Source organism: Aythya fuligula, chromosome 1 (assembly GCF_009819795.1).
Source record: "Aythya fuligula isolate bAytFul2 chromosome 1, bAytFul2.pri, whole genome shotgun sequence".
In the NCBI taxonomy this organism is placed as follows: domain Eukaryota; kingdom Metazoa; phylum Chordata; class Aves; order Anseriformes; family Anatidae; genus Aythya; species Aythya fuligula.
This window is the reverse complement of record NC_045559.1, coordinates 56544503-56566899: the sequence shown is the minus strand read 5'-3', so window position 1 is coordinate 56566899 and position 22397 is coordinate 56544503. Positions and strand designations below refer to the sequence as shown.

The following is a 22397-nucleotide window of genomic DNA, read 5'->3' as shown; positions in this document are numbered from 1 at the left end:
TTTCACTTTTTGATCAGTGATTCATTCAGTCTCTTGAATGACTACCGTTGCTCCAGAAGGACATATAGTGGAAAAAAAAATCCAGATAGCAGAAACGTAATCAAAACTGCCTCCAAAGGAAGTGAGACCTGAATCCAGGAGAGTATTTGCATTTAAGTTTTAGTTTTTACAAACCTACGTTACACTAAAATCAAACCATGCATTTATCTGCCTAATTCTTGCAGGAATACCCCATTTACTGATGCGGTAAAGAGAAAAAGCTGCAGAGCTGCACTGTGCCTCACTCTGGGGATTAGCATCAAAGACAAGACTCAGGGATGTCAGTCAGGATTTTTGATGCCAGCACTATATTTATGAAAAAATGCAGGTGGTAGATTCATTGTCCCATTAAAGGAAAGACACACTGCATACCTGCATGCAGGGATAATCTCCTTCCCCCCAGTAGTTTCCCTGGCTTTGTCTGTATTTCCTCAGGGGGGTCTTCTGACATCCAGGCTAAGAGGGCAAGTAAGAAACAGACACTATGCTGGAAACAGACATTATGCTGGATGAACTGAAATCCATAAATGTGTCTAATGTAAAAATGGAGGCTATTAGGGAAGTAGAACAGCTCATATGATGAGATGCTGCTGGCATCAGTGATCTTCTCTGTGTGCACTTTAACTGTGAATGCCTCCAGCCCCCATGGGACTGTAGAAAATAAAAGTCATTCAATAAGTCTGCTTCTCTGTGTTCCAGGAGTGGAGCCCTCACTGCTACCAATGGCATTTGGTTCTGCCTCTTACACTTTACAGCATGGCTCCCTACGTCTCTTTTTCTCCTGCCTCCTTCCAGGAGCACATTTGCTTCCCAGTTTCTCAACCCTCAGCTGAACACCTCTCCCTCTGCAGCCAGAAGGGAGGAGAAAATGGAATTGTGTCCCTGGGTTTCAGTTAAGGATGTGTGGTAACAAATGCTGCAGCCTTTAAAGCAAATTAATAGATAAGTTTGGGGCATTATGCTGGAGATTAGAAGAGAAGAAACAAAGATGGAAACAAAGTCACATTCATTTTAATGAATCACAGGAGAGAGCAGAGGCTGGACAGTATATATACCAGCAGCAGGATCCCTGGCAGCTCTTTCTCCTACTCATTGGCACCAGGTGGTGCCCACAGAGTCTCTTGTCCCATGTTAGTGGTAACAGACTTAGCTGAAGAGCAAGGGACTGGGTCTTGTGCTAACAAAGGAAAGAGTCAAGGTCATTTGGTTCATTTCTGTGCTAAATAGCCAGAAAAGCTTTTTTGAGAGTCTCTAAAACCTATTTTTGTACAGGCTGAGACTTACAGAAGTGGTTCCCTGAGTGGCTGGATGGCATTTAACAGTCTCTTCCCTGTGGATTATCCAGTGTCTAAGAACTGATTTCACCTCTGCTGAAGAAGCTGTAGAAACTTAATATCTTGAAACTCCTGCCTGTTTCTCAAATTCAGCTGAAATCAGCCAATGGCTTCTGCAGTTTTGGGTGTGGGGGACAGAGAGAGTGAGACAGTATGATCACATACGTCTTGCATTCCTCAAATGACAGCCAACGGGGAGAGGCAGCTCAGAGAGTGGGTAGGGGAGTACAACCAGATTAGATAACTGACTCCCCGCTGCTGAGAGTGAGAGAGGGGGAGAGAGAGAGAGACTGTGCTGCTTTCAGTGCTCCTACTCCACTATAAATAAGTGATGTCGTGACTTAAAAAAAAAAAAACAAAAAACAACAAAACATTTTCCTTCTCTGCTTCCACCCAAAAACTGCCCAAATGTCTTGCTAAGTAGGAAGGAAGATGTAATAGGCATGGAGATGAAAGAGAAAAGCAGCACGGCAAATCCTTCCTTCAATTTAAATCAAGTATTGAGCATCCTGGAAGAATGGCAAAAAAAATAGCACTGTCAGAAAAATTATAGCAGTATTTTATTTTTTTTTTTTTCCCCCAATGTGGTTTTTCAAGATTGTTAAACATTTGGATATTTCCTTTCACTGCATTCTGCCATTCAATTTCTGTTTTTTTTTTTTGTTATTTAGCTTCTCAGATCAAAAGTGTTTTTTTTTTTTCCCTATAAGGTATTAAAAATTCTCCTAAGGCAAACTGTGTTTCTGGTTGAGGCAATGGTATGTGGATATCTGAAGCAAGATCAAATGGAAAGCTGAAAAACTACATGAACTTACTGAGAAGACCAAGTAGCACAAGAGATCCCTGAAAGTCAAACCCTGATGTGATGCAGAGCTCATCTGGAACTGAGTAGCCACCACACAGTTTCTGTGCTGTTCATGGTACCATTACAGTAGTGAAGACCGGTGAGCTGGGATCTCAAAAAGAAAGGTGTGCACCAGCTGGGTAAGCACAGTTATTTCCTGCCTTTTTTTTTTTTTTTTTTTTTTTTTTTTTCCATAAGAACATTGTGGAAGAAAGTTATTTTTTTTCAGGTCAAAAGGGTCTGTGTTCAGCCTCTGGTTTGCTGTTCCACAACACTTTAGAGTCTTACTCAAGAAAGAGCAAGAAGAGTAGAGGAAGGCTCCAGATAATCAGGCAAGAAAGGATAGGGAAAAGGGAAAAGGAGAAGGAAGAGGAAGAGAAAAACAAAAAAAGAAGAAGAAAAAAAAGAAAGAGAAAAAGAAAAAGAAAAAGAAAAAGAAAAAGAAAAAGAAAAAGAAAAAGAAAAAGAAAAAGAAAAAGAAAAAAAAAGAAAAAGAAAAAGAAAAAGAAAAAGAAAAAGAAAAAGAAAAAGAAAAAGAAAAAGAAAAAGAAAAAAAAAGAAAAAGAAAAAGAAAAAAAAAGAAAAAGAAAAAGAAAAAGAAAAAGAAAAAGAAAAAGAAAAAGAAAAAGAAAAAGAAAAAGAAAAAGAAAAAGAAAAAGAAAAAGAAAAAGAAAAAGAAAAAGAAGGGGCAAAAAGCCAGAGTCTGAAGAAAGAAATGCCCCTCACTTGGTCTCAACAATATGCAGAGAGGCCTGAGGTCAGACTTGAGGACTCCCCATGACAATGCAGCTTCTGTGTTCCCTTGGTAGACAGTGATCTAAGTGGGGAAAGAGATCATATCTGCTGTGTTTGAGGTCTGGTGGAGTCGAGAGCAGTTCCCTGCCAGCTACACCAAGGTTTGGTTGCCTGATCTGAGGAGTGGGGAGAGGCAAAGGGAAGAAGCTCGGTCCCTTGTTCATTGCTCCCCAACTCTTAGACCGTGTGGTTCATTCTCTCAGGCAGAGAGAGCTGCAGTCACTGAGAGACTCAACTCCACTTGGTATTTAACAGGGCTGTGAGGGACTTGGCAATGGTCCTCACCAGCAGAGTCACGCTAGCCTAAGGGTTTTGGAGCAGTTTGGTGCCTCTTCTCAAGCACAGACATATAGCTGATGTGAAGGGTTTCAAGAGACAGGTTGGGAGAGTCTTCCTGAAGGAGTCCTAGAGGAAATGCTAAATGCTCTTAGTGACGATGACAAGGGTCATTACTGGGTCTAACCCATCAGGGATCAAGAGTCCATTTCTGCCCTTCTCCATTCAACAGCCATTGGAGACAGGCCTTTCATAAGCAGCTCAGGTGGAATACCTCTGAGGGGAAGCACTGTGAGGGCAAAGGCAGAGGCTGGAGTTTTAAGGAAGAGTTAGTAAGTCATTTTGAAGAGAACCAGGTCTAGCTTTGAAGCTGACCCTACTTTGAGTGGTACAGGAGGTTGGATCAGAGGTCTGAAGGGCAATTGTTATTTGATTCTATGCTTCAATGGGAGAAGTATGATTTTTTTTTTTTTAAATTTTATTTTTTCCTTTTCTCTTTTAAGGCATTTACTGCCACAGCCAGCAAGATAAAGGCTTTGATCAGAAAGTGCAAGTGAGAGTTGTTCTTGCTAAAAAGAAGTAACAAATTTGGCACCAATAAAAAGAGAAAATTGAATCATTTATTGATAACAGTTGCAATAACAACCTTCTAACTTTTCTGTCCCAGAAACAAAATTTAATCTGACTGTGTTCTCATACACAGTCTTAGGCAACAGGACAACAGCCCTTTGAAAAGAGAAAGAACAACTTGTCATGGGCAGTGGGTCTTGAGAAAGCCTTCAAAACCACTGCATTAGTACTTTTATACACACACACATATACATAACACAGAATCACCATCTTCGTAAAGACAGAAAATATCAGGTCATTCAAACAACATTTGCCAGCTTTCTTTACCCACCCAAGTAGTTTTATAGCCCTAAAGGGGAAAGAGCAAGCAGAAAAAGCAAGCATATCATTCCTTCATGATCACCAATTCATATATACATCTCTCTTACTATGCTTGCTTTCAAATTAGGTACCTGCAAATATTTATTAATAATCATTTCTGCTGTTACAATAACATGTAAAACCTCAGTCAATATGGGGACTTCATTTTGCCAGGCACTGCACCAACACAGAGAGGAGGGAACAGTCCCCAGCATGAAGAGTCTTGAGTTGAAATGAATGCCTTGTGCTACCAGAGAAACAGAGTATTTGTCCAGTGCCTTGCAGAGCACATTAGATAACAATTTATGAGACTTCTCAGTGTTCCTATGGGCTTTCAATGCCTGAAAAGATTTTGCTGTGTGCAGTTCTTTTGCATATGGAAATCAAAAAGATTTTAGGCTCAAATCAGGTCAAATAGGATGAGTCAGAAGACTTCTATAACTCACATGTGGAATACAACATCACCAACATGCACTGTGGTGTACTGCCTTTGCAGTACACATATGGATCTGTGATATAATCTTCCAATGGAAGAAATTATTGTTCCATCATCAAAATGGAAAACTTAATTTTAAGGTGACATAGTCACTAGTTCTGCAAAGGCAGGGAGAGAGGAAAGGATATTTTCACTTATATCTTCCATAATGTTCTAAAATGGACAAATATTAAAACTCATCCCCAGTTCCTTTCTTCTGAAGAACATCCGCAGGTTGTTGCTGATATCTCAGCCCTGTCCACACACATTTCTTACAACCACATTCAGTTGTCACTGACCTGTTCCACACGGATATCGAATTCTCCATTCACCTTCTTCCCTTGGAAATATTTGGCCCTGCAGAAGAAATGAGAGACATGGGCATGGTTAAAGGTTTGGGGCTCTTATTGAATGCTATTTTGCTTCTGCAGTTCCGTTTTGCTGAAGAATTCCTATCCGGGTCACAGCATGTTTTCCTAATTCCTGTCTTCTTTCAGCTTTCTGTTCTCCAGGAGGAACCTGCCAAGCCAGATGAAAACCACACCGGAAAGTTCCTTCAAGGCTTGTGACTTTTACATTTCATTTTCAAGCTGAAAACCAAATGTTCTCCTAATCTTTTCCAGAGCAACTACTCTAATCAATGATTCCTTGCTAATCTCCTTTAATGCACAATCTTTATTCTGCAAATGAAGGAGTGCAACGTATGTCATGCCATCAGAAACTTTTTCTCCTGATGTTGAGCAAGGATCTTTATCATCACAGCTGAAGTACTTGTACAGTTTTCTCTCATGCTCTCTCCCTAAAGATTTGCTTTTCCATCGTTTGTCTTTCTGCTACTAATGTAGAGAAATAGTATACCCATCTACAGCACCATGAATGTAGGATATCCTGAACCAAGAAACTGTGTTAGTTTTGGAACTGAGAAATGTCACAAGAAGGACCATTTCTTTGCACCTTCCAGCACCTCTGCTCCTAGCTGCCTAAGCTAGATAGACCACAGAGCACTTACAGGGAGGGAAAAGCTGACAGTTGTGCTGGAGAAGACAGGATAGGAAAAGGGCAGGCAACTTTAGCCTTTTCATCCATATTTGCTTGTTGTATTGATTAGTCAGCAGGGAAATTGCCAATAGAATTTCCCTCTTAATATTTTTCTCAGTTTCTTCCCTTCATCAAACAGACTTCAAATAAGAAGACACGAACTTAACTTATTTTCTCAGACCCCCCCCTAAAATTTCAGGAAGATTGTGTTGGTTCCAAAATGCTCTTCTATTTGGAAAGTGCTGAAAACACAGCTAAGCCCTTCAAGAGCTATTTCCAGAGACAAAGTAACTCTCTGAGTTCTGTTTCCAATTGGCAAAGACAGGACAGAATAAAGAAGTAAAGGAAAATGAGGGGAAGCCGGCTTTGCTCCCTATTTTATAGTATTAGCAAAAAAAGAAGCTGGCTCACATTTTTACTATGTGTCTATTTGTTCCAATAAAAAAGGAGAGACAGTAGGAAGGCAATTTTCCCCATGGCTGAAACACACTAGTTTTCAGCTGAATTCTCCCCTCCTCCAGCAATGTGAAATGTAAATAAAAAAGTTGCTTTGTTTTTTTTGATCCTGGCTCAAACCAAGTCAAAAGGTTTTTCTTTATTAGGAAAAAATACAAAAAAAAAAAAAAATCATAAATTTTCTGCTTGGCTGTAATGAGGGCATCTGTGGGCTGTATTGTGCTTCCCTTCCCAGACAGCCCATCCATCAGCGTGGTGCTAATAAGACCTCTGCGTGGATGTTGGTGAGGGATGCTGTAACAGCCAGGTGTGACCAAGACTAAATGGCTCAAACAACCCCTGTCCAGTATGACAAGCAGAACTCCAGCCACTTTTCCCCCTCTTTTGACTTTACAAGTTGCATGAAAAAAAAGCAACTCAACAGATAGGCTGAGACATCACGCCTCTAACGATAAACAGGAATGCTAAATGTGCTTAATAATTCCGCTGTGTTTCTGGAGGTATGGCTGAGTCTGGCAACATTCCTTGCTCCTAAGCATGAGGGATATTGCTGGAACCAGCAACTTCTCAAAAACTGGAATAAGCTTTAAGTGGGCCCACAGGAACTGGTCTGAAATTTGAGGCGTGCTACTCACTGGTACAAACTTGTTTTTATTCCCAGCACACTCGTAATATATACTCCTTACCCACATTTATGAAACACACTTCCTCCCTCTATGGCCTCTCTGCTTTGCTGACCAGCTGGTTGCAGACTCCTTGGTGCTGCTTTGCTTCAGTTTGTAATGAAGTGTGATTAGCCATGGTCTTCAGCCCGGTACAGATGGAGCAAAAGAGGCTTCCACTGCCTAGTCCAGGAAATTACCCTCAACACAGTTAAAAAATCCTCCCTCTCATCTCCACAACACTGGCTGTGCTCATGGGTAGGCACACAAAGGACACATCCAGCATGAGGATTCATTGCGGCGATATCCTCAAGTTAGATGCTGCGTGACCTCTCCTTATCCCTCCTTCCACACAGGTTGTCTCATCCCATGTCTCAGGTAACTTTCTTTTAACAGCACAATATGTCACATTCTTTGAAAGACAGCCCCCAGGAGGATTAACCTGCTCTGAGTGTCCCTGAAGACTACAGGTGCTAAGCAATTTGCAGCAAATATTTTGGTCAGCCCATCGTTTTGACACAGCCCAGGGTAAGAATGAAACACTTCTTTCTGAAAATATCTCTGAAACAGACGGAGTGATGTTTTCAATTCGCACCTGGTGTTCCGGAGACCCTGGGCAGTGGAGGCTATCATGCTGAAATGAAAAATGGCTTTAGCCTCACCCTGGACTCCTTGAAATTAAACTGGAATCGTTGCTGATGCTGTGGAAACATCATGATGCCTCCATGGCAAGGGGGAATATCTTTTGGTCAGTACTGCACAACACATGAAATGGCTTCTGATCCCTACCTACAAGAGTACAGCACACAATGGATGGAGGGAAGAAATAACACATTGCTCTGATGGGCATGCAGGAGAAAGGTGGGCATTTTTTTGCAGGAGAGACATCTGAGAATGCTCTCCCCCCGGGTGCTGAAAGAGCTGGTGGACGTCATTGCGGAACCTCTCTCAATTATTTTTCAACAATCCTGGGAATTTGGAGAGGTCCCGGTAGACTGGAAGCTGGCAAATGTTGTGCCGATTTTCAAGAAGGGTCAGAAAGAAGACCCTAGCAATTACAGGCCTGTCAGTCTCACATCAGTGCCTGGTAAAATCATGGAGAAGTTGGTTCTCGAACTTATTGAGGTGCACCTGGGGGACAAAGCAGTCATTGGTCCCAGCCAGCATGGGTTTGTGAAGGGTAGGTCCTGCCTAACTAACCTGATTTCCTTTTATGATAAGATCACCCGTATGGTGGACCAAGGGAAACCAGCTGATGTGATTTTTTTGGACTTCAGCAAGGCTTTTGACACGGTTTCCCATAGGATCCTACTGGACAAAATGTCCACCATACAGCTAAATAAAAACATCATACGATGGGTGAGCAGTTGGCTAACGGGCAGGGCCCAAAGGGTTATGGTAAATGGGGCTGCATCAGGCTGGCGGGCGGTCACCAGTGGGGTCCCTCAAGGCTCCATTTTAGGGCCGGTACTTTTCAATATTTTTATAAACGATCTGGATGTAGGAATAGAAGGTATTTTGAGCAAGTATGCTGATGACACCAAACTTGGAGGAGTTGTGGACTCGAATGAGGGTGGAAAGGCCTTTCAGAGGGATCTGGATAGGTTGGAGAGCTGGGCGATCATCAACCGCATGAAGTTCAATAAGAGCAAGTGCCGGGTCCTGCACCTGGGATGGGGAAACCCTGGCTGCACGTACAGACTGGGTGATGAGACGCTGGAGAGCAGCCTAGAAGAGAGGGATCTGGGGGTCGTGGTAGACAGCAAGTTGAATATGAGCCAGCAGTGTGCCCTGGCAGCCAGGAGGGCCAACCGTGTCCTGGGGTGCATCAAGCACGGCATCGCTAGTAGGTCAAGGGAGGTGATTGTCCCGCTCTACTCTGCGCTGGTGCGGCCTCACCTTGAGTACTGTGTGCAGTTCTGGGCACCACAGTATAAAAAGGACATGAAACTGTTGGAGAGTGTCCAGAGGAGGGCTACGAAGATGGTGAAAGGCCTGGAGGGGAAGACGTACGAAGAACGGCTGAGGTCACTTGGCCTGTTCAGCCTGGAGAAGAGGAGGCTGAGGGGAGACCTCATCACAGTCTACAACTTCCTCGTAAGGGGGAGTGGAGAGGCAGGAGACCTTTTCTCCATTAACACCAGTGACAGGACCCGCGGGAACGGGGTTAAGCTGAGGCAGGGGAAATTTAGGCTTGATGTCAGGAGGGGGTTCTTCACAGAGAGGGTGGTTGCACACTGGAACAGGCTCCCCAGGGAAGTGGTCACTGCACCGAGCCTGTCTGAATTTAAGAAGAGATTGGACTGTGCACTTAGTCACATGGTCTGAACTTTTGGGTAGACCTGTGCGGTGTCAAGAGTTGGACTTGATGATCCTTAAGGGTCCCTTCCAACTCAGGATATTCTATGATTCTATGATTCTATGAAATCAACCTGAGCTTCTAGGTGGTGGGCTCCTCCAGACCTATTCCCAGGAATGTGACTTGCTGTGGGGTTTTCTAGGCAGCTTGTAATGCAACTGTGAATCTCTCCCACAAGACCAGCTCAAATCCTTTCTAAGAAGCCTCAGAGTGCTCCCATTTACCTCAACCACAGCCAACCACCAGCAACAGGAGGAGCAGCTCATCACCCAGGATGGGAGCTGCCCTGCAGCACCCCCAGCTTGGGACACCAGGCAAGGCACCAGCCACACAAGCCCACTCCTCTCCTGGGCAGCCTGCAGTGCTCTTTGTTTTAAAGCACATCAGATGTTGAAGCTGGCACAGCAGTATTATAATTTGGCAACGCAGGGTGTAGATGGGGTGGTGCGGTTGCTGTGATCTCAGCAAATTAGCATGTAAACATGTTGTGATTGATGAAAAATGCAGGGCCATGCTCAAGAAAAGTTCTTGGGTGGGATTGGCAGCGCTAGGAATTGTGTTTAAATGTGGCCACACCAGCTGGGAGAGAGGAAGCACCATAATAAACAGCCAAAGGTCTGCCCTGGCCTCCAGGGGAAGACCTTTCCTTGAACCCCTGTCTCCTTGCAACGAGGAAGCTGCACACCCTGGAAAGGGATAGGTTTTGAGGGTGCAAGGGCACCAGACAAGTACAACTTCTGCTTTCTGCCTCAGCCCTGACGTGGTTACAGGGCCACAGGAAACCTGATGCCTCTACTTATGAAGTAATTCGGAAAGAATAAAAAGCTTGTTTTCCAGAGCTGCCATGAAACAGTCCCCAGTCTGCCTCAGCGACCATGGCTAGAGGAAGCATATGGGTGATTTTTCAGCCAGACACAGAGTATATCCTGAATAGCAGCAGGGAAAAAAGACACCTGATGGTTATTATCAATTCACCTGGAATCACCTACATAAGAGAGAATTCATAGAAAATTCATGTATAACATTATTGGCTTAGGTATCTGTGAAGCATCCTTCTGAACAAGGGATGTGAGCACTGATGCAAAGCTGCAATCAGATCTGTAAGGCACCTGAATACCAGCAGTGAATTTTATCCCTCTGGTGTAACTCTGTGAGCAGGGTAACCCATACAGCCATGAGAAGGCTGCAAAAATCCATGTGCTCCATGCCTGTAGTCTGCAGACACAGGGATTCGGTCCCTCAGATGGCACCATGTCCCCACCAAAGCCTTGTGTGTCCCCAGACCCAGGGGAAGTAAAGTTATGGGTATGTGAGCTGGGGCCAACCTGGAAACACAGCATGAGAGCAGCAACCCCTCTGTGTGGAACAGGAGCTTCCAGCTATTCCCACAGCTCTGTTAGCTGGGTGAAGGAGAGGTTATAACACATTACACAGCTTTGAAGACAGGCTGGTATCTTGTATTATATTCATGGGACTTCCTTAGGGTATCCTATAAACTGGTTTCTGCATTAACTAATTTTTGAGGATAGGAAGAGATCAAGAAAATATAGCTCAAAGCATCCTATAAGAGACTGCAACGGAGCTGATGTAACAAATGTCGTTGCAATTGCTGGTAGCATGTCTTGGAGTAACTAGATGAGTAAATAAGCATTACATCTGAGCCCCAACTCCCTGTGATGTGAATCAGCCCAGGCACCTTCTGGGGCATCACTGTGTGACAGAAGCCTTGAGCTACAAACTCAGGAGTGGTTTTGTTCCTGCTCCCCAGGCTTGGAGTCACGGCAAGCATGCCAAGAGGGGCACTGAAATATTGTGAAAGCAAATTCCTCTGAATCCTCTGAGTTTGTGCTTCTGAAACAAGACACAAACAGCAAAGAAATGAAAGCCACTCTTTGGATGGAGACTGCTTCTCACCTGGAGCTCAAGGGAGTGGGTGGAAGAAAGAGGGAGAGGAGTGCTGGGGAAAAGACATCAGTAAATAAACCACAAAGGATCAGTGGGTAAATTATGGGATTGTCTAAATTATTTCCCTTGGAATTGTATCACAAATATTTCTCTCGAGCCCCTTGGGAAAACAAGGCACGTCATTTCTTTCTGGACCAGCCTAGGAAAGGCCAGGCTAAAACCCTTGGAATTGGGTGTGGGGGCACCTCACGGAGGGAGGGCGGGGGGTTGGCCACTGTACCAAATCCCCGTGTCAAAGGGCCTGGGGCCCAAGTGATGCACAAGGCACTCACTGTATGTCCGCATTGTCTCCTTCATAAAAGGGGCTGGGACTGGGAAAAAGGAGGCAGTTTCCAGGATACTGGCCAGCAGCCGCTGGAATGCCCCGACCACCCCAGCCCCCAACAGGCTGTAAAGGCAGTGGGGAGGGGAGGAGGAAGACGAGATGCATTTGTGCCCTTTTTTCCTCAGGGGTAAAAACAAGGGAGGTTTTCCTTTCAGGGCCCAGCCCTCAACCCCTTCACCACTTATCCCCAGTTTTGCAATTCCCAGCTGCAAACAGGAAGGACTTTTGAGGTGGTCAAGTCCTGACTGCCCAGGGCATAGGGAAGAGAAAAAATCACTCCACGAGTGCTGTGGTCTGTAAGTTTCTTGAGCTCTTATCTACATCTGTTGCAGCCCAGAGACCTTTACACACTGATCAGGTGTAGGATGGACTGGTTGGTAGCTAATTTTTGTTTCGTAGGAGTACCTAATAAGCACTAGGGAGGGATGTTCATGTTGTTAAAAATGATGGATAAGCATGATGGATGTGTGTTTCAACATCTCAGACAACAAGGTCTGAACTAGAGGTTAAATAGCCTGGAGGCAAGATCAGAGAGGGAAAGGGGACCCCCATTTTACAGGTGGGAAGGAGAGGACCAAGAGGCACATCTAAATTTTGGGCTCCTACATACATTGATACTTTGCCAGGAGCTCCACGGATGTTTCAGTACCAGCCCGGGATGCAGTGCAGCTATACCCTGGGGTGACATTAACTTGTTCTCCCTGCTGTCACTGCTGGGGCTGCTGGAGCCACCTAGCCAAGAGCCAGCTCAGCAGGTATGTCCTTGGTGCCCGAGGTCAGATGGCGAGTCGGTGGGAACAGACATCCTCTGTTACCTTCTCGGAACAACCACAAGCCCAGCCTGCTCTGGTTACTGTAAAACAACCCCCGAGGCATTCTTAGTTACGGGATCACACTAAGGGAAGAAACGCCTCCGTGCCTGCTCCTGAAGAGATTTTTATCAGGCTGTGATGATGGTGTAGGGTTGGCTCTTTTTTGGACAAAGGAAGTCCTCACAGAGAGGTTCCTTATGAGGCCCCAGGTCCCACCCTACAGGGCTGGAAGCATTTTCTTGGCTTGAACACCCACAGAAAGGGAAGTTTGGGGGCAGGAAGGGAGAATGGCTTTCTAAGGTTTCTTTTGTGAGTCCTCCCTTTCTCTCAGGGCAACAAGTTGACAAACAGAACCAAAAGTCTGCTTTTGGGGGAGACCTGGGCTGGCAAACCACCAGGACTTTTAATGATGACCGCAGACACCACAATTCAGGGCATTCTTCCTATTCAGGGAACTGCAGAGTCCCACATAATGCTGGCCCCCCAGCATCTTCCTGTGCCACCTCCTGCTCACGAAACAGGGGTAATCAACGCAGTTACTCAAGAGGAGAAACACAAGTGAGTGTAAGGCTTTTGGGCACGGCTTTTTGTATTTCTTCCAGCCATCAGGATAGGAAGGACACTTCGCTGTAGGTCCGATCCCCCCCAGGCTACCCTCTGAAGGGCCGGCACGGCGGTCACATTCCTCCTGGCCACAAAGAGCTGGGGAAGGGGGAGGCGTGCTTTAAGCACAACACGAAGCAGCGAGTTTATTTTGCATATTATTCAAAATAGTACATTGCTGGCACACTTCCATGCTGCTAAATCTAGAGGGTAGGGCCTGGAGCTGTTTGCGAGGGGTGTCATTTTGCTGAGGATTGTGCAATGCTTTGTCCTGGTTCCTCCTTGGAATGGAAGCCCACTTCTGACCTCTCTGAACTTTAGGAGTGGGGGAGGCAGGCTAGCTCACACCAAAGCCGAAGCAGGGCTGCAGGCTTTCAAGCAGAAGAAATCTGGCTCACAAGCCTTGAGAAACACATCTGAGCCTTTATTTTTTATTTTTTATTTTTTTTTTAAATATGTACGGGACTAGGCAGGACATTCTGAGGTTAAATTCTATGCATTTATAGGAACTCTGGTAAAGCAATTAAGGTCCCAGATTTGACTTGCATTAGCATATTTATAACCTGGTGGGGAATGTTTTCCATATTCCTTGTGTCTATTTTTGTAATGATACTAATCCTTTACATTTCTGTATCACCTTTCACGCAGGAGGACTAGATCCCAAGTTGCTTTACATATGCAGGACGAAAATACAGGCAGACATGATGGTGATATACCTAAAACAGATTGAAAAGTGATGTGATAAATGTGATTTATTGAATACCTCTGACAGGCTTACCTCCTTCTCACCCCTATGCCTGTATGCTAGGGAATATGTCTAATTTTGAAACTCTTCATGCTGCTTCCAAGTACACATACATAGTCTTACAGACACACACACTATTGAACACAAGCATGCCTCTGCTTTCCCTGAAATGGAGCTCAGCCCTCAAGTCACACTTGGCATAGATTATAGGAACAGTAATATTGAGTTCTGGGTATCTATGGATAAATAATGAAAATGTAAGGCTTTTATCCAGATTTGTGAAAACATAAATTTCACTTGTAAGTTTTTGCAAATTATATCGGCATAGTTGCACAGAACTTAAGAAGCTTTAAAAGGTTATCCTTGTATAATAAAGGCAAATTCATAATTATAGTCAGTTACCACAATATTATTTGACTGTGGGTTTCTTACCAGGAAATACAGACAAACCTTTGTAATTTAACCAGCAAATTCCTGAGGTCAAGCTTGAAGTATCAACTCTGAATAATAATAATAATAAATAGTAATGAAGTCCAAATTGAAAAGCTAGTCCATAACTTGCCATTATATTTCAGTGAGTTAAGTACAGAAATATTTCTCTGAACGTGAGCTTTCGTATATCATCTTTAGCCTACTGAAAGCATGAAATGACTCATGATGACATTCGTGGAATACTTTTGAAAAGCCATTCCTTGAAAAAAATAGGGCTTAGAAAGTCCCAAATTACTAAAATTCTGTATTAGACTGTTATTATTTGACCTGCTATATTTTTGGACAAATTACATATTTAAGGCTCAATACATCATATACTATCAGAAGTAAAAATAGCTTTATTTTAATAAAAAGGGCTGATAATCTCCTCCATCCAGTGGAAAACAGTAATCCTGTCAGGTCAGCCCATAATTAGACCTGAACCATGACATTATTATTATACAAAGAGCCATTTCAGATGCATTAAGAGGATTTCATTCAGTGTTAATCATAGTTTTTCTCTTCCATCATTTTTAAAATTTTGGAGACAATATGTTCAGGCAGATCTGGCTGTAAATTAAATGGGAAAAAAATACAATTTTTGTCTCTTAAAATATTCTCAGTCTTTTTCTCTTGGTGACATATGGCACAATCCTAGCCTATAGAGCTGCCTCACACAGGGCACATGCCTTTTGTGCAAGACAGCATAACCACTGTTAACAATTGAAAAAGCCTGAAATTCAGGCAACACATGCCAACGGCTTTGAAAATTGTCACGAGATATTTCACAAGTGCAACAAATATATCTAACAAATGCAACAAGAACAACTTTGTTATGCTGTCTGGTCCAAAAAGCAATGTTTTTAGCATATGTTGTTAATGGGAACCTTAGCTGTGCTTGATCACTTCCCAAATAAGCTGTTTAAATATGAAGCATTAGGCTCAGAAGCTGAGCGCTTTCACAGAGGAGGTGCGTTAACAATTCACAATTCTAAATCCTGCTTGATCTGCTGAGACATTCAGTCCAGTAAGAGCATGATTTTACTTAACAGCGCTTTGGGCGAAGAAGTTGCCAGAGGTGGGATGTTTTTCTCCTGGCTGAGGTCAGGCTGCCAGAGCTGGCCCTTCTGCTGTTACATGGAGTCCTGCCATCCCCTTTTCTCATGGCCTCACTCCCTTTAGCTGTGTGTTTGCATGCACGTGTGTGCACATGCGTGTATGTATTCATGTCTGAGCTCCCTTTTTCTGGCAGCTGCTGTTGGTGGGTTGTGGATGAATTTTCAGAAGTTGCCCAAGGCACAGTTACTGCTTGCCTGGCCCACAAGGAGCTCCCTAATTCTCTGTGTGGAGATACCTGTCTGAGGAGTGCACCATTAATCACTGAAGAGAAACAGAGCTTTTCCTTAGCATGTCGATGTGTGGATACAGTCACTTCTGTGGTGTCTCTGAGAGCTCTCTGTCAAAGCCAAGAGCATGAGGGAGCCATACAGATAGTGCTTTCCTCTTGTGTACATCCTGCATGTGGTAGATTAACTGTGTGCTTCCTTGCAATGTGCTAGAGCAGGGTCTTGGAGTAAGATGGAAAATTTGTCAAAACATTGCCACTTTAGCAGAAAGCTGGGTGAGTTCCCTCGCTTTTAATAGAATGTACCTTTCTTTTACTGCTGCTAATGCAGAAAGCAGCTGATTGTATTCTGTGGAGTTCACATTATTTTTATAGTACTTTGTCTTTGGAATAAACCAGAGCATACTACATGTCAGGAGTGGCAAGGATTTTATGGAGGAAGACAGAGCATGGATTCCCATGGGTGTTTTTCACTTCCTCTACGTCTCCAAGATAAGTAGAGTGCTATTCTGTGCCATCAGAGACAGAGTAGCTCCTTAAAAATAGATAGGATTGCCATTTGTCACTTTAAAGTGCCTTCAACATGTACATGCCTATTTTGGTTGTTAGATCATTTCGTCATGCACTTGTGAAACACCTCGTCCCAATCCATAACTGCAGCTCTTTGTCTCTGCTGTAATACAAACAGTGATGATAAATTAATGTCTGGCTTGGCAATAATGCTGCAGTCTCCAATTATGAGAAAGTGTTTTCATTTAGAGAAGATAAATCAAATGGCAGATTCCATCGTCTCTCATTCTTCCTGTCTGTGAGCAAGCTAGTCCTTGTTGTAAACCCTGTGTAACTTGCTATGGGGGAGGAAGCCCCATCCCCTTAAAATAAGGGTAGCTCTTTAGTAGTTTTTTCTTGGGGATCTTTTCTAGTTGAGTTAACTAGTTCAAAAAGAAAAGGAAATGACCCTTTCTTGAAAACCAAATTTGGTTTCAGAAGTAGCAAGAACCAGAGTGGGTTGAAGAGAAATGCATTGCAGACATGATGCTTCTTCCAAACCCCAAATCGCCAGCATAGAAATAACAATAGGTTGTTGTTGTCCACGTTTCAAATTCTGGGGTTGTTTCTGTACATGATGAGGGCTGGACAACCAGAATCTCCAGATTACCAGCTTCTTTAGATGTGCACAAGGCAAATGTTTCTGCCATTGACCTCAGGCTGGTCAGCTTGAGCTCACCTAACACCCTGTCTGAGACCAAGAAGATAACTGGCATTGCCTGGAAGTACGTTACCAATAATAAAAATCTGCAGAGGCACTGTTTTCCAGTGCTGCTGTCAGGGCCTCACTGAATTTCCTGGAGATGTGAGATCAACTGCAAGTAGCACTCCTGGCCTACTGGAGTGGTTGCAGTTGTACTCTCTCAGAAAATACTATGGTACCTTTAGGCTGGGAAACTCTCTAGGCTAAGCATGCATTTCTACCCATGGTACAAAGCGTCATGGAGGACAAGGGTTTGTAATATTATTTCCTCAGTTTTCATGATACTGTGGTAAATGCATATCCAGATTTTGATCAGTGTCCTCACAACCTGAGACACGTAGTGAAAGCAGTGAGCCTTTGCCAGCAGCATTATTTGATATCTGTAGGCCTGCATAGATGCAGATTGCTGGGAGGAGTCCTCCATCATGAAAAGCATCCTCCATCATTTGTAGAAACTGTTGAGTTACAGACAACAGAGGTATAGCCAAGACAGGAGGATGCACAGAGTGCTTACACACAAGCAGAGGAGTGAAGACAGCACGGGTAGCCTTACCTCCTCTTTATAACTCCCAGCTGCTGCTCCTTGAGTTCTGCAGTTTGCAGAGCACAAAGTCTGCATGACAGACCAGCAGCTGGGAGATATAAAGTCAGGGATTTGAATGCAGTGTGTGTTTTAAACCATGAAAACATTGCAACAAAAGTCCAACCCCTCCCCATTCTCTTCCCTGCCTGGACTACCTTCAGCACCATTAATCTCAAGGAAAAAAAACCTATTGGCCTTCGAACTAGGGCTTTCCTCTCTGATTACAGTGTTTGGACTAAGCAGCGCCGGCTAAACTCCAGATGCTTGACTCGTGCATTAGAGGCACTCCCATCCCCAGCTGGAGGATGCTACGTTAAGGGACTGCCACCTGGCAGCATCTTCAGGGAACTGCAAAAAGCGAAGCAGAGATGGAGATCAGTGAACCTGCTGGGAGACTTACAGGTGCACCCAGAAAGGAGAGGTCAGGATTGAACCAGAGTGGTGTTGTCAGCTGAGCAACCTTGCATTAACACACTGCTACAGTGCTAAAAGACGATAGTCTACTGAAACTTTTGAAACAAAGCCCACCTTATCAGGGACTTTTCCACAGTTTAAAAGTTGTTTTTCCTTCAAGAAAACCCCTGCTGTTTCCCCTGCCTACTTGAAGATGGCTGAAGCAACCTGACCTGGTTGTGCTCAGTCACTGCCCCTTTTAGGGAAGCAAAGGAAGCAAAGCAGAGTGCAGGGCTCTTGCTTTGTGAAGATATCCCCAGGGAGGCAAGTCCCACCTTGTCCCCCCTCTCAATCAGAAAGCACAGAAGACCAAAGGTGACCACTTTCCTGAAGAGCGGAGTGGGATGAAAAAAGTAATAAAATCGTCTCCCTTGGCCAAGACCTGGTAACCCAACTTCTTTCACTTCCAAGTCTTCAGTACAGTCCCCTTGCGTGTGTTACCCTTTCCTTTTTTTTTTTTTTTCTGTGTTGAGACAAGCTGGCAGACAGAACAATGAACATCTCCTCAAAACATGGTCTGGATTTTCCCCAAAATAGGTCTCTCCGCCAGTTTTCTAAACTAGCAGACTTTGAAAGGAAGCACACTGCGAGCAGTAAGTCACTTCTGTAACATTTCAGAATACTTCAGTTGTCCTACTCTTTGGAAAGGGTCCTCTGCTGCCAAATATCACAGAAAACAAACTTCCAAACTTCTGTTTGTAAACAAAGTCCTGAAAGAAAAAGGCAGACTTAGCTGAGCCCAAGAGCCTTTTGACCATAACCACTATGACAAACAGGTGAAGGGCTTTTGACCAGCCAATGATCTCCAGTCATTACTACTGCTAGTAGTAGCCTTGGGTTATTTTTTGTTAATTTATGTATAAATTTACATCCAGGAAAAAGACTGAGAAAGAGAGAGCTGGAGAGAAGCATCCCTTTTCGTTTCTAGGACTGGCACAGACAGTAGGCTTAACTCCCTGTCCGTGTCATTAAAACACCTTCAAATCCAACCTCTTAGGACCATGGCTCAATGTGCCAGTTCAGCTAAGCCAGATGAGCCAACAGTGCTCTGTGTGTGCTTGTACATTGCGACTGTCAAGACTTTTTTTGCCAATGAGTGCCAAACGAGCACCTTTTCAGTCAAGATCTGCAGAAAGCCTGCTCTGCCATGTATGCAGGTCATCAGGCCGATACGAAACTGGAGCGAGATCTGGTGACCTAGGTGTGAAAGTGCCTGAGATGCAGATGCCCTAAGCCTCCCAGATCTCTCTCATCCCCCAGACATGGTGGAGCTGAAGGCAGCAGTACTATGATGACTTACCACTCTGTGTGTGCGTCATCAATCACCAGGAGGATTTTGGGTTTTGGAGCCACAGGTGGAGTGGGGCTTGTTGAGTGATCAATAAGTCCCGCAGCTGCTTGTGTGGTTTGCTTCATGGCACTGGAGATGGAGCTGAAGATGCTGGTGCCAGCAGAGGAAGACTGTGAGGGCTGCGGTGGCTGTGGGTGCTTTCTCTCCATGGCAGGAGAAACTGGGGAGCTTGTGGAGTTGTCAGGGCGCTGCAAGTCCATCATGTAGCCATTGGGCAAATTCGCCACAAAACTACTGTCTGAGAGACGTCTCCGGAGGAAATTCATTGTTGTAAAGTTGTGTGGAAGCCCTCTTAGCAAGAGAAAGACTGAACAACAGTGTCACCAGTTCTGGGGAAATGCTTCTGTGTGTATGTAGGGAATTTTGTTGTTGTCCAGGCCGGCAGGCTTTCCTCCTTGAAATCCTGCTGGAGCAATATGACTTTGTTTTTCAGTTATGTTTTTGTTCTTCTCCTGTGGAAAAAGAATCAAAGACACACTTGTGAGATGCATACCATGAGTTTTACATAAGGAAGACTCTTCTGGCCCTTTCAATGAATACATTAATCAACAGCAAGAGGAAAAAGAAAAAGGACTACTGGTTTATATGTGGTATGCTACTGGTACAGCCAGACAGATGCAATGAAGTAGGTTTCATGGCCTCTCTTCCATCCCAAAACATTTTTCAGTCAAAGAAGGCCAACTTACAATAGCTTAGGGGCTAACAGTTCAGAAGAAATGGAAAAAAATAAGAAGAGAAAAAAATTCCAGCATGCTTACAGCCTTTTCCATGACTCTTCACCATGGGGAAAGAAAAACTATTCTGACCATAAGTGATAATTTTTAAAAGAGAGACAGCTTATTTCTGACATTGTGTGTGTTATTTCTAACACACATAATATGCTTATTACAGAATAACCAGAAAATGGTCCAACAGGATAGAAAGTTGTATCATCTTTGGCAGGCTTGTTAGCAAGGCTCCACATTTAAGAAACAAACATCCTAAATTGAAATAGCATGTAGAAAACAAGTAGTGGAAAAATCCTCCTACACATCTTGATCAAGTTCAGTGGAACCTTCAAACTATTCTCTTCTGTCCCAGTTGCTCTCTATATTTAAAACTGGACTTTGAGCCAGGTGCACAGGCTACTGGCCTTTTCAGGCTCATTTGTAGGATTTCTGCAGGTACTCAGACCTGGAATTTTGACCATCTAATTTTTCCTTTTAGAAAAAAAGAAAAAAAAAAAAAGGGGAAAAAAAAAGAAAAAAAGAAAGAAAGAAAGAAGAAAGGTCTGTTACTCTGCTCATCTTTTCCAGTGTGAAAATGAACACTGTGGAATGCAACTATCTGGCTCTTTTCCCTTGACCATAGTATGACGACTTTGTTTTTACCCAGAACACTAAGTTCTTCAGCAGTTAAATAATCTCACAAAATTAGTACAGATACTTTTTTTTTTTTTTTTTTTTATATATATATATTAATTTTGCACCTGTAGGCATAGCTCAGAAATGAGATTTCCATAGTAATTCCCCAAGTCCTTTTCTCTGCTGACACAGCATATGAGTCTTGTAGACCAGAGGCTGGTTTGTGAGATGCAGAAAAAAGAAAAGACAGAAGCATATTTTTGGTAAAACATGAATGTTTTTCAAGACAGACCTATCTGCAACAACAAAAGTCAAAGCTACCCCGCACATCAAGTGAGATGAGTCAAGTGAATTCCTGGTATCACCATTAAAACATTTTTTTTGAGTGAGCCCCTACAAATGCTAGGGCTCCTTGCCTTAACCTGCCCAGGGTGGTGTCCCTCACTACTTGCCCTCTTGTCTCTGACTGCCTCTGCACAGTAGGAAATTGTCTTCTCCCAGGTGGTCCAAGAGAGTTTGGCATCTGTGAATCTCCTTCCTGGAGCTACTTAATTTTGGCTATAGGGATTTATAGAGCTTTAGAGACAAGGGATTCAGATCTGTCTGTGTCCACAGGTCTCTTAGCCTCCAAGAGCCTCAGTGAGGATCGGGTGAGCCTGGATGGAGTAAAAGAACTACAGAAATCCCTTTCACTCATGACCCCCGTATATTGCTATCCATCACCTCCCTGAATCCATGGGCGCAGGAGCCATCTGGAGCAGAGGGTTCTCTGCTGAAGCTGCTGACACATCAGCTTATTAGAGTGATTTTTCTCTTGATTTCTCAGCCCTGGCAGTACGAGTCCTCTGCATTTGCTGGAACCTGGAGGTAGCCTTTTCCCAGGGAACAGCAAAGGAAATCTTTAATGATTTCCTGCCACATTTACAGTCGATAATGTATCTCGAGGCATTGTGCTGACTTCCCGCCCGGTCCTGGCGCACCCAGTGACTGCACAAAATCAGCAGACGCACACCAGTGAGCACTTCAGTAACCCCGTCTGCTTATGCAGTAATTGTTCCAAAAAACAGGTAACATACAATATCCATGAATTATGAGCCAGCTACTTGCCTCATATATTTCCACACATGTACTACTGTATTTCTCATCTGTCCTCTCATGTACTACTGCAGTTAACACATACTGTTACCTGTCCAGGATGGCCAGAACCTGTAAAGACTTTGGGGAATTTATACAGTAAAGGCTGGGTGAAAATGAGCTGTATTGTCCTCTGCTCAGGAACCTGTGTATTTTACCTTGTGTAAAGCACACAAGAAAAATCCCCTTGCTTTAATGGCTTAAGAGAAGGTCCAGTCCTGGTTAAGAGGAGCAACCAAAAGATCTGCCTACCATTAGAAGGGCTCCAAATAACTGTCCGGTGACTGTGTACAGCAGCTAGGTGTGCTCTATTGGAGGACCTTGGCGTTAGCTGGGAAGAGGTGGGATCCGAGAATGATTTCAACACCAGCCTCAGGAGGAGCAGTTTTAGAACCAGACACCTGCCCAAGAGCTGCTGGGTCCTGCTGTGGCAGCTCTCAGCCTGGGAGGGAACTTGGCCGCAGCTGCACAGGCCAATTTTCACAAGCCAATATCCTTGGGACAGGGTCCAGCAGAACTTGCATGCTCCTGGAACTGTTTCTCCCCACTGCCAGGTGACTGCATGGCTGTTTCCTCCTCTGTGAGCTTTTCACTCTCCAAAAGGACACAGGCTGCTTGCAGTGCACCAGCAAGTGAAGCGAAGGGGACTCTCTGCTCTGCTCAAGAAGGGCATGGAGGCATGTGGTGTATGGTGTCACACAGCTGGGAAGGGCCAGAGTACCTCGTGATGTGTCTGGAAAACACACAGGCGTCCTCTGCAGGAGGGCTTCCCAAGTCATGCCCTTCAAGGTACCATTTACAATAAAC

At 44.1% G+C, this 22397-nt stretch overlaps 1 protein-coding gene across 1 annotated transcript in view; it reads right to left on the bottom strand.

Moving 5' to 3' along the window:
* SYN3 (synapsin III) overlaps positions 1–22397 on the bottom strand; it is a 190167-nt gene that overhangs the window by 150132 nt on the left and 17638 nt on the right. The window contains exons 2-3 of the mRNA XM_032208101.1: positions 19063–19565; positions 4993–5050 (exon numbers count right to left, since the gene is read on the bottom strand). Of these exons, the coding sequence (XP_032063992.1) occupies positions 4993–5050; positions 19063–19379 (375 nt within the window). The 5' untranslated portion in view covers positions 19380–19565. The remainder of the gene's footprint in view (positions 1–4992; positions 5051–19062; positions 19566–22397) is intronic.